Raw genomic sequence first — 12,048 nt, 5'->3', positions numbered from 1 at the left:
ACCTTCTCAGTCTTGCTTTCTGTATGTTCTGTACTAACGGTTCTATATTTAGCTCTTCTCTGATTTTAATATTTTGAATTCTATCTCTTCTTGTCTTTTTAACCAATATTCTTAAAAATAATTTCATTTCTACTGCTTGGATCTTACTATCTTGTCTCTTATTAGTTACCAGCGTTTCTAGTCTGTACGTTACAATTGGTATGAAATACTGCTTATAATTTCAGTATATAGCATTAAAATGAAGAGATCATTTACTTCAGTCGTTATTTTAACGAGTTAACGTCTGCTATCGGCCACGTTATTTACGCATTTATTACAAAAAATTATCCTCTTTCATTTTTAATGTTCTTTAGAGAACAGTAGTCGTTGGGTATTACTAATCAACTCCACCATCGCCTTTGAATGTCGACAAGAGAGCTCGCAAATGCACATAGCGAGAAAACTTTTTTTTGCTAGTGGCTTTACGTCGCACTGACACAGACAGGTCTCATGGCAATGATAGGATAGGAAAGGGCTAGGAGTGGGAAGGAAGCAGCCGTGGCCTTAATTAAGGTACAGGCCCAGTATTTGCCTGGTGTGAAAGTGGGAAACCATGGAAAACCACCTTCAGGGCTGCCCACATGGGATTCAAACTCGCTATTTTCCAGATGCAAGCTCACAGCTGCGCGCCCCTAACTGCACGGCCAATTCGCCTGGTGTGAGAAAACCATACCGTACCAAAGATGATCGCTCGCATTTTGTAGCAAAGGTTTCAATTTCCTTATTCAACAGCATCACCTATCCTAACTTAACCATACTGTACATATGATGAAAATATACTTCAAGCGCCAGTAGAGAAATAACCTTCTCGGTCTAAATTTTTCATAATAACCTTTCCGTAATTTAACCAGATGCGGGAAAATATTAACTAACCTCTGAAATCAATTATGCACTCTGCCATATCTCGAGGTGTATCCCATTTCTACTTAATTGCTGTACTTAGCATTAAAATTAAGCAATCGTTTAGTCAGCCTTTATTTTTAATGAGTTAAGAACTGTAAACGGACACGTTATTTACGCATTTATTATGAAAATATGTTCTCTTTCAGTTTTTCTTTACGGAACAATAGTCGACGGGCATTACTAATCAACTCCGACATCGCCTTCGAATGTTGATGAGAGAACTCGCTAGTGGACATAGGGAGGAAACTATACCGAAGATAATTGATTGCATGCAACATAATCGCTGGGGTGCATAAATATCGGTAACTGAAAAAATCGTGCACGCTTAATAGCTTGTAATAACGGATGTGTCAGTGATATGGATCTCGCTGTAACCAAGGGATAATACACAGTTTAATATAGGAATTTTGAAGGTACAGCAAAATATTGTCAGTATAACGGGGTTCTCGTTGTATTCCTTACTCGCTGTACCGGACTTCCACTGTACTTAAGCCTATTCCTTTCTTCACAATCTACAGTTTAACACTAACAATTTTATGTCACCGAGCTCGATAGCTGCAGTCGCTTAAGTGCGGCCAGTGTCCAGTATTCGGGAGATAGTGGGTTCGATCCCCACTGTCGGCAGCCCTGAAGATAGTTTTCCGTGGTTTCCCATTTTCACACCAGGCAAATGCTGGGGCTGTGCCTTAATTAGGTCCACAGCTGCTTCCTTCCCACTCCTAGCCCTTCCCTGTCCCAACGTCGCCGTAAGACCTATCTGTGTCGGTGCGATGCAAAGCAACTTGTAAAAAAAAAATGTATGTCATCCCTTCTTGACTTATCCTTCCTATACTGTCATCATTGCTCCCTATCCACCCCATTCCGCTGAATGTACCTCCCTGTAACTCTTCTAAACAAACCCCCTAACTTATATGTTCCATTGTGATTCACGTGAAGGCCATCTGAACTTAGAACCCTATCTCCTACCCACCCATTATGATCTACATATCTCAGTCCCAGTTTTCTACATACTTATTCCACAGTCTCATTTAAATCTCCAGTCACCGTCCAGTCAGTATCCCATAGATAACAATCTCTGCTTCCTAAAACTTCTTCCATGCTGCTGTAACCAGATCCTACACATCCCTCTATATTAGTATCAATTCCTGCTTGCCTTATGTTATTTGTACCAATCTGGAAAATTACCATCTTCTCCTTCCTTTCTATTTTCCTTTTTTTGCTAGTTGCTTTACGTCGCACCGACACAGATAGGTCTTATGGCGACGATGGGATAGGGAAGGGCTAGGAGTGGGAAGGAATCGGCCGTGGCCTTAATTAAGGTACAGCCCCGGCATTTGCCTGGTGTGAAAATGGGAAACCACGGAAAACCATTTTCAGGGCTGCCGATAGTGGGGTTCGAACCTACTATCTCCCGAATACTGGATACTGGCCGCACTTAAGCGACTGCAGCTATCGAGCTCGGTCTCTATTTTCCTCAACATCTGCCTTTACCTAACTCCTACATAAACTCTACCCTGGTTCAAGTGTTGCCAATGAGCAGGAATGAAATTTACCAAAACTTTACCATAAATTACCCTAGATTAAAAAATAAAAATAAAAAAATACATAAATAAAAAACAAATAACTTCCAGTTATTTCACACCTCGCACATATTGTTGAGGTTTGCAGATCAACCCCCCCTTTTTTTTTTTTTTTTGTATGTGTGTCTGTGTAATATATGCCTGAATTTTTGTATATCATTATTTCGGTAAGAATATCCATTATCCTTCGTATTTCAGATTTCCATCTTCTGAAATACAACAAGTTAATTATTATTAATATTTAACACATTTTTCAATTTAAAATATTTCATTGCTTTGTCATTGTTAACGAACCTTAATATCACACAATAAAGTGCTAGCTGATGTGAAACAAACAATATTTTTCATTACTAGATGCTCAAACAAGCACAAAGAAAAAAGAATCGTGCAAATATCTCCTTTAGGTACAGAGATATAATATTTTTTTAAACCCTTAAAAATGCCTAGTCCAGAAACTTTGTTAGGAATATTCAGGCCCAGACCAGAATGGGTTAACTTCCCTAATGCCTGCAGAACCTACTTCATTCTCTGTTCCCTCCCTCTCACTACCCTGCTCTGCCTCCCTCTTCCTATCCTCTACTCTATGTTTCCCTTTCCTACCGTTCGCCTTCCTCTTGCCTTACCCCTTGCCTGATCTCCATCTTCCTTCTGCTGATCTGCTTGCAGTGACTCATATCGATTCCTCTCCTGGGCCTATCCCCTGTGGAAAACCTTAGCCGGTTATGTATCGCAAACATATCTATGAAATGTCACTGTAATATTTATTACAAGATATTAGAATCATTCCATATTGATGGTTTTCACTTTACAATGGTGAAAACATGAGTGTATCCTCCTTATTCAATACATTATATATTCCATTATTAGATGGAGTAATCAAATTCAAACATGTTTCGGCTCGTTTGAGCCATCTTCAGTGAAAAAAGGGGAGTGAAATAGTTTACATAATATAAGCTAAAATATGCCAAAAAACATAATGAAAGAACAAATGAAAAAACAAAAGAGAGCCTAGACAGAAACTAAATTAGCACAATATACAGGGTCATCCGTTTGGGATGTCAGAAAAGTAAAATGCTATACACAAGAAACTATGCACATTTATTGCTTATTAACGGTACATACATGTTAAGGAGAGTCTGGAGTTTGTGTCACAGCACATTAACACTCAACATGTCCACCATCGCGCGTGCGGCACAAACAATACCTGGAATCCACGTTGCGCCACGTCATGTCAAGGTAATTGTCGGCGCAAACAGTCTCTTCTGCAAAAAAGAATGGTCCGTAGACTTTCTCAGAGGTCACAGCGCACCACACATTCACTTTAGGGCTGGCTCTTTCGAGTTCGTATGAGACATGTGGATTTTCTGTTCCTCAAATGATGCAGTTATGCGTGTTGACTCGGCCACTCACGTGGAATGTGGCTTCGTCCGTGAACATCCATCATTTTAACCATTGATCGTCGCCTTCCTGCCGCTCACACATCATTGTTGTTGCTATCACGCCGCCTTCCACCTGTGTGAGGCATCTGCAATCCATTTTCCAAAAACATGTTGTACTATTTAACAATGTCCCGATGTGATGGGACATGCCTAAAGTTGTACTGACGTCTGAAAGCTCTCTGGGTCTCCACTACACTCGAAAATTTGGTATACCATACGACACGCTGAGCGCGTTGTTGTGGTGTAACAACCATATTCACTCAACTCTGTATCAACACTGAGCACTGAGCGCGCGCACTAACTTGTACCCCCCTCTGTACCTGACATCTGGTAATTGCACTATGAACTACACTGCTGCGTTGTCTCGCAGAAGTCATTGTTGCGAAGAGAGTCATCGTTAACTCCCATCATTGTCATGTACATTACAGAAAATTGTATAGATATACATATGCACATTAACATAATAGCTATAACATCATCATGTGGAGTAAAAAACAACTCGCTGCAACAGAATTCAGTGAAATAGGGGTTAATGCAAAAACATAATTGAAACTAAAAACTGTGTTAACCTAAGAAGAAAAGAAATGAGAACAAATTATACAGATGGAAGTGAACAATAAGTGCACATAGTGAGGTTGCGGACCTCTTAGTTTACAAAATATTGGTTTTGTAACAATACAAAATAGGATGAGATCACTGTTGAAAATTCAGGCAGAAAATCTATCTCTGTAGAAACCCATCACATCGAATTGGCTAGGAGGGGAGCGGGAACGAAAAAGTTTCAGAAACCAAGCCTGACATAATGAGCAGGCGAAAAGCCTGTGGCAAGGAGAAACACCTATGAAATTTAAAGCTTTTTAACAGCAGCATTCTCAATATCTTCTCAATTCTTGATTGTCGTTTCATAATGTTGGCTGGTTGGTTGGAATATATGATGTATTGAATAAAGAGGATACACTCAGTTTTTCACCATGGTAAAGTGAAAACTGTAATGTTTGTCCCAAATGGAACATAATAATATTGCTTTTACACAAATGAAGTGAAAAATCTGCAGTAAAGTAAGAAATACTGTCGTTACTAGAGAAATATGTATACCTACTTACGGGCTGTAGTCGGGACTCCCTTATAATGTATTTTGCTGCTCGTGCCATCGTTTGTTTCTTTCTTGAGGTCCAGGGCTAGCACCGATGATTGGGAGTGCTATGTCTGTGAATTCTCATTATCTTTGTCCATATGACTAGCGCGAGCAGTTCAAACAGCAAAATCCCTGGACCAATAAATATATCATTTAATGAATGAGTTAGAGCACAAAACGAATGAGCAACATGAATAAAATGACACCTAATTAATTCAAACAACTTCAGTGAGCAAAGACATCACACATGAAAGTGTTAGACAAACAAAACGCATACAGAAGCGCTGCAAAAAGATAGTTGTAAGGTAGTAAATTATGTATCCATATTATTCACTGCGAGTAAAATATTTCGTACTATTTCTCAATTTACCGCAGATTTTAGACTTTATTTGTCTAAAAGCAGTTCTTATGTTCCATTTGCGACAGATATGACAGAGATATTTCGTAGATATGTTTGCGCTTCGTAACCCCCATTATCCCTCATTTTCCTTCCCCTTAAAACATCACCTGTCTTCCACAACTTCTCCCTTTTCTCCCCCCTCCTTCTTGCCAACTTACCATATCCTTGAACTGATTGAGAGAGACCTATCTTCATTGCTGTCCTCCATTACAAGCCTAATTATCTCCCTCAAACTTGCTATCTCTTCCCTCATCTTCCTTAATTCCCACTCACATCCATAGTCCTTACACCATAATGAATCAAACATTAAGTTATTTGCTGACTAAGAGAATGGAAGTTGCCAATACTTTAAATAGCAGCCTTTTCCTCATGTTATTTGCAGTTCCTTAAGTAATATTCTTATTTTTTCAGGAAACGTTATGTTTACTGTTTTCATTGTCCAGATGGTCCAGGACTGAACATGCCTTTTGTAATAGATTCTACAGGAATTTGGTGCAGGTATTGATATTTTACTGAATATTGTGAATGTGATCACATTGTAGCGTTTACTTGAGACAAGACTGTAATATTCTCTTCTTTTGTTATTGGTGATATTCCTTAGGCGAGAAGGTCTTGGAGGCCGTTACATTGCCGGGAGATGTCCAAAACCTGAAGAAGAACCAAGTGTGGAAAATCTAGATGTAGACTATGATTTCTTTGATAAAAATATTTGGCCAGTTCTGGCTTCAAGAGTGCCTGCTTTTGAATCTATCAAGGTAACAAAATACCTGAGTGTTTCGCTTTTAGACTTGTATTACTAGACTGTATGTGTCTGTCCCATCCAGTAAAGATGAACAAAATCTTATTCTATAAAGTGTTCCAACCTTAAATTGCAGTACAGCGCAGATGGAGCGCGCTGTTGCGAAATCGACTCGTGGAGATCACGCTCGAGTGTGACTCAAACAGGGCGTCACAGTTCCATATTTTTCCTTTGTAATTTTGTAATTTTAAGTTCCTTCATTCATAAATTAATATTTGTAGGCACTGGCGTTGCTCTCAGACATTGGACGTACATCTTCTATCATTTCTGCAAGGCCTGATGTTCCCGCTTTGGATGAACCGGGTTCGGGAGATGAACTTGAGGATGATCCGGACGATGAAGAAAGTTGTATTAAAAACTTTTCATCACCGACATCGTCCTGTAATTCGTCTGCTTTCCATAAACCTCATTTTTCTTTTTCTTTACTTCGTTCACGTAATTTGCTCAATTGTCTTATATTTTTATGGCATAGAAATGTTAGTTCAGCATTGGGAATAAAGCCATGTTCATTACCCGCGTAGACTAAGGCAAATCACGGTCCTCGGCTTTTCGGTGGCCTAAGTCCCGAACTCACCCCTTCAATGGCGCCTGGCGTGCACTTTTCACTGTCATATCCTTCCATTCTTTTGTCACTGTCTGCCCAATATTTACCCACGATTCATCTGTGTAAATTATAGCTTTATTTGTGCCCTCAAACGTTTTATCTCCCTGAGATATCTGTGCCTCCAATTAATAATTTCATCGGTTTCAATGAAAGCTGCTTTATTACCCCGACTTAAATAACTGAAGCCTATATCATGCAAGAAGCGATACAACGTAGTTTTGGAAAATCGTGGCAAAGAATCTTCTCCATTTACCCGACTCAAAATCACATTCAATGTCGGTGGTATGTTAGCAAATAAGAGAGAGTGAATGACCCGACGCACTCCACTTCGCATAATTTCATCATATTTTATTTTCCTTGCATTTTTCTGCCGTCCTTCTCTTTTTTTTGCGGGAGTTCGCAAAGGACCATGTGTGTGTTCCTTCCTTATAGCATAGATTGTTCTTTCGGAACAACCTGTAGCTTTAGCTGTTTCACTGACTGCGCTGCTTAAAAATAATCCAGGATACTTGTTATAATATTGCGTTCTTTTCCCCTTACCTACGGAACGTTTCTTTTTAATTTGACGATCCATTGTACATCCTTCTGCACTTTTTCTTCGAACTAAGAACACCCCGCACGAGCACGAACTGACAACTACACAGACTACACAAACACAACAAACACAATCCACTTGTCCTCAAGAACTATACATTTATCACTGATCATGTCCGGCTCCATGGCTAAATGGTTAGCGTGCTGGCCTTTGCTCCAGAGGGCCCCGGGTTCGATTCCCAGCCGGGTCGGGGATTTTAACCTTTGTTAGTTAATTCCAATGGCTCGGGGGCTGGGTGTGTGTGCCGTCTTCAGAATTAGAATTCATCACAGGTAGGGCCCCATTCTTATAGACGCGAAGGTCGCCTATGCGGCGTCAACTCCAAAGACCTGCACTCGGCCACTTCGGAGGCCACACGCCATAAAATATTATTGATATATATATCACTGATCTTTATTTAATTAATCTTATAATACTGATTAAATGAACACCACTGCACACGGCTGTCAGTATATTTAAAAGCTCAGCCAGCTGAGTCACTTGTGAAACGTAAACAAACGAGACGTTCTCACTGTCATAAATTAAGAGATAACGAGATAAGGACTCGAGGTATGATTTAAAAATAACTTCCATATTCTAAGACCGTTTGCTTTGCTTTAACCACGCCATGATCCTTCTGCGCTTTTTCTTTGCAGTTAGATCCCCACGCACGAGCACGAACTCACGAACCACACAAACGAAATACACTTTCCCTCAAGAATTGTACATATGTCACTGATATGTATTTAATCACTATTATACTTACTACTGACGCACAGTGGGCACTGCACTGCATGCGACTGTCTGGAAATGTTAAAAGCGCATGTTTGGGAGATATTCTTCCTGTCACAAATTAAGAACTAAGCAAGATAAGAACTTCGGGATTATTTTAAAAATAACGTCCATATCTGAAGACCATTTGCCTCGCTTTGACCCCCCACGCAAATTCAATAGGAAAGACGCTGGCCAGCGACTGACTTTTTCGTGCCTGCACATAAAAATTCCCTGAACATGACTGAAAATAAACGCATATACTGCATTTTGTTATCATTTAAATTTAAAAATAAACTTATCTACATCGAGCTGAAATGTTTCTTTACCAGCAGTGAAAAAATTAGGAAAATAATGAATATAAAATAGGAGTTATGACATGATAAGTTCTATGCAATGAAGATTTTGCATTTGGCGAAACTTTCCATTATATTACCATTTTTACATTAAATTATTTTTTTACATTTTTTTGTTAACGGCATAAAATGTGCCTTGAAATTCTGTACATAACACGATATTCACCCATTTTAACCGATAACACTCTGATTTACGGATATTTGGCAAACCCGCTGCATTAGAGTAGGACAGCGCTACCCGCAAAACATGGGAGAAGGAAAGAGACGGAATTATCCAATTACTGCTGTACTGCAATTTAAGGTTGGAACGCTCTATAGTCCCGTTAGTCTTGATGAGGATGAGTCACACTCACACCTTGGTATTTTCCAGGTGTAACTGATTAGTATATCAAATTACACTAGTGTCCAAATGTTAAGCATAATCACTAAACGGGGCCATACTGCCTGATAGGAATGTCAGATGGATTGCTGAACACAGCTGGACGTCGGGCAAACAGCCCTGCTGTTCTGAGCCTCCGGTACACAATCTGCCGGGAAACAGCAACCCCTGAGATGACTGCAAGCTCCGCTGACAATTGTCTTGCAGGTGCACTCCGATTTCGTCGGGCGGTTAAGGCCAGACATCGGTCCTGCTGTGGAGTGGTTACCCTTGGTCGACCTGGTACTGGCCTACGACTAACATCTCCTGTGTCTTGAAATTATCTCCAAAGCCTGGAAATGACACTTTGTGGCACATTCAAGGATACGACGACTTCGATCTGTGTCTGGCCTGCTTCCAGGCGGCCGAGTATTCTACCCTTGCAAAATGGGATCCAAGTGGCGTTGTTCTGCACACTATAACAGGGCAAACATGACTGAGGTAATATGGGGTGCAGGCACTGGCTGTGTTTACCTTGCGGTTATGTCGCTAGTCAAAGCAGGGAACACTCCTTTCCTATACAGAGCGAACACGTAAGGTTGGTAGGTGCATATGTCGTGCAACTTGCTGTCTATTTCCTGTTGCCCTGCTTACTCGTAACTTATGCTTAACTTTTATACACTAGTATATAATTTCATTTGAATGGTTTTAGTGTGTAAATAAATGTGTCTGAGTAAAGCTTAAGTTTCTGTAAAGTTGACTACACAGGGTTGAGATCCCACAACCAAAGGTCCAGAAAGCATGCACCTAAATAACTGCTCTGTGTAGAAAATTCATCTTCAGAAAGAATTTGAAATGGAGGAAGGAGAGATCAGTGTTACATGCTGATGTTGATTGTAGCATTTCTGTAGAATTTTTTTGTACGAATCATTTTTCAGGGAAACATTGTCAATAGACATTGCCTGCTGAAAATTCTTATGGATAAAAAAATATATAAATTTGGGGGTGAGCTGCATGTGCCTTTTTAACCATATACCAGTCCTCCTATCAGTCTTATAGAACAAGACTTAACAGAGTTAGTACCCACATATCCACTTTGTCTATTAAAAGAGTTGCTTCCTTTGCAAAACCAAGTTTGAAGTTTGAAAATAAACTGTTATTCTATATCATTGTTAACCCCCTCTATTTGTATCTCATAGATAATTATCTGTAATAATTTCATCTCCAATTACTATGTTATTAATCTCTCTTTCCAGGTGAGGTCTGCATGGAGTGGCTATTATGAGTATAACACATTTGATCAAAATGGAATTGTTGGTCCACATCCTTACTATCATAATTTATACATTGCCACAGGCTTCAGTGGTCATGGTAAGTTTGTAATAATGTTAATAGCTGATTAGCCTAAGTGGTTGTGATAAAGCTTCAAGCCATAACTGGCATTGCTTCAACATGCTTCTGCTTTGTTCTGTTTTGACCACAGTGTCGCTCTGTTTTGTAAATATAATTTCTTTTTCATTCTAATACTCCATTACTCTCAGTAGTCACTGGGTTTTAAGACTATGCCTGCATGTGAGAAACCATCCATTAAGACAATGAGGTAGCATACCAGTATTTTGTAAACTCTTGAACTTTATTATTTATTTATTATTTATTTACATATTTTACGCCCACATTGGAGCACTGAAATCAATACATTTGAGTTAATTTCTTCTTCTTCTTCTCCCAGAACTTTTTCATCCTCTCCGACCTGGAAGCCCTTTGTGTGTCCGATATAGTATATTGTTTCCGTTCAACTGCTTTTAGTTTGAGACTTATGCTTTTGTTCTTCAAAATCCTCTTCTCTTTTCTGTCTTTGATTTGTTGCCGAGTTATACCCAATTCTTCCAAATCGTCCTGAACTTCTTTGAACCAATTATTATTGATTTTATTCTTCAAAAAGTAATCGAATAGTTGTTTCAATATCCTGGTGTCTGCTAATCTTGATATGTGACAGAAAAAGGAAATTCTTCTTTTACTCATTGTAGATATTATTGATTCACATTCACGATAGGCAATGTTGTTAGGCAACAATCTCTATTGTATATCAACTTGGTGTTTTTTATTAATAATTGTTCTAAGAATTCTTCTGTCAGTTTTCTGTAATTTGTCTGTTGTAGATTTTACATTTAATTTGAATAAAGTTTCACTAGCATAGGTTGCCTCTGGTTTAACTATGGAATTATAGTGTTTCAGCTTAGCGTTTATCGAAAGAGATTTTTTTTTATAGGTTGGCCAGGTAAGTCTTTGTGCTTGTTTAAATTTAGTTGTTCTGTGTTCTATTGCTTCTTTTTCATTTGTGTTCCATGTTATTATTTCCCCAAGATATTTGAATTTCTGAACAATTTTAATCTCTTTATTACTGTTCAGCTGAATAACTGGTAAATCAACTTTAAAAGTTGGCATCATTTCTGTTTTTTTAAATGAAATTTGTAATCCCATTTTTTTAGCTATAATTTCTAGTTGTTCAATTTGAAATTTAGCCTCTTCTATTGTATTTGCAAGTAATGCTAAATCGTCCGCAAAAGCAAGGCAGTTGAGTTTAATATTTCTACCGATCTTGATAGTTGGTTGGCATTTCTTGTTCCATTCACGCATAACCTTTGAACTTTATGTTATAAATAAAAATACAGAAGATAAATTTTACACTGAAAAACAAAAATCATTAATTTTGTGACTGTCTGTCTGAAGGAGACCTTACTCTTTCAAATGGTGGGTGGCTCAAGGCTTTTATCTCAGCCTTGAATTTATTTTTATTGGTTTAAACATCTCTTCAACGTGTATAAGTCAAGAAATGGCATTGTGCCTTAATTTTACCCTAGATAGGAATTATTCAGTGTGCCAGTAAATTTACTTACTCAGGCCTCTTCAATTTATACACTCCTACATCCCAGTTGACTACATTGGGTTGAGATCCCACAACCAAAGGTCCAGAAAGCATGCACCTAAACAACTGCTCTGGGTTTTCAGTTAAAGTGTGTAGAAAATTAATCTTTAGAAAGAATTTGAAATGAAAAAAAAAGAGATCAGTATTACATGCTGATGTTGATT

At 38.7% G+C, this 12,048-nt stretch overlaps 1 protein-coding gene across 2 annotated transcripts in view; it reads left to right on the top strand.

Annotated features, from left to right (window-relative positions):
• Positions 1 to 12,048, top strand: part of LOC136871798 (FAD-dependent oxidoreductase domain-containing protein 1) — an 89,773-nt gene that overhangs the window by 74,051 nt on the left and 3,674 nt on the right. For both annotated transcript variants that reach the window (XM_067145396.2, XM_067145397.2), the window contains exons 6-8: positions 5,908 to 5,994; positions 6,098 to 6,251; positions 10,215 to 10,329. In XM_067145396.2, coding sequence (XP_067001497.2) covers positions 5,908 to 5,994; positions 6,098 to 6,251; positions 10,215 to 10,329 — 356 coding nt within the window. The remainder of the gene's footprint in view (positions 1 to 5,907; positions 5,995 to 6,097; positions 6,252 to 10,214; positions 10,330 to 12,048) is intronic.

Source organism: Anabrus simplex, chromosome 4 (genome assembly GCF_040414725.1).
Source record: "Anabrus simplex isolate iqAnaSimp1 chromosome 4, ASM4041472v1, whole genome shotgun sequence".
NCBI classification, from domain to species: domain Eukaryota; kingdom Metazoa; phylum Arthropoda; class Insecta; order Orthoptera; family Tettigoniidae; genus Anabrus; species Anabrus simplex.
The sequence above is the reverse complement of the archived record's forward strand: the minus strand, read 5'-3'. Positions and strand labels throughout refer to the sequence as shown.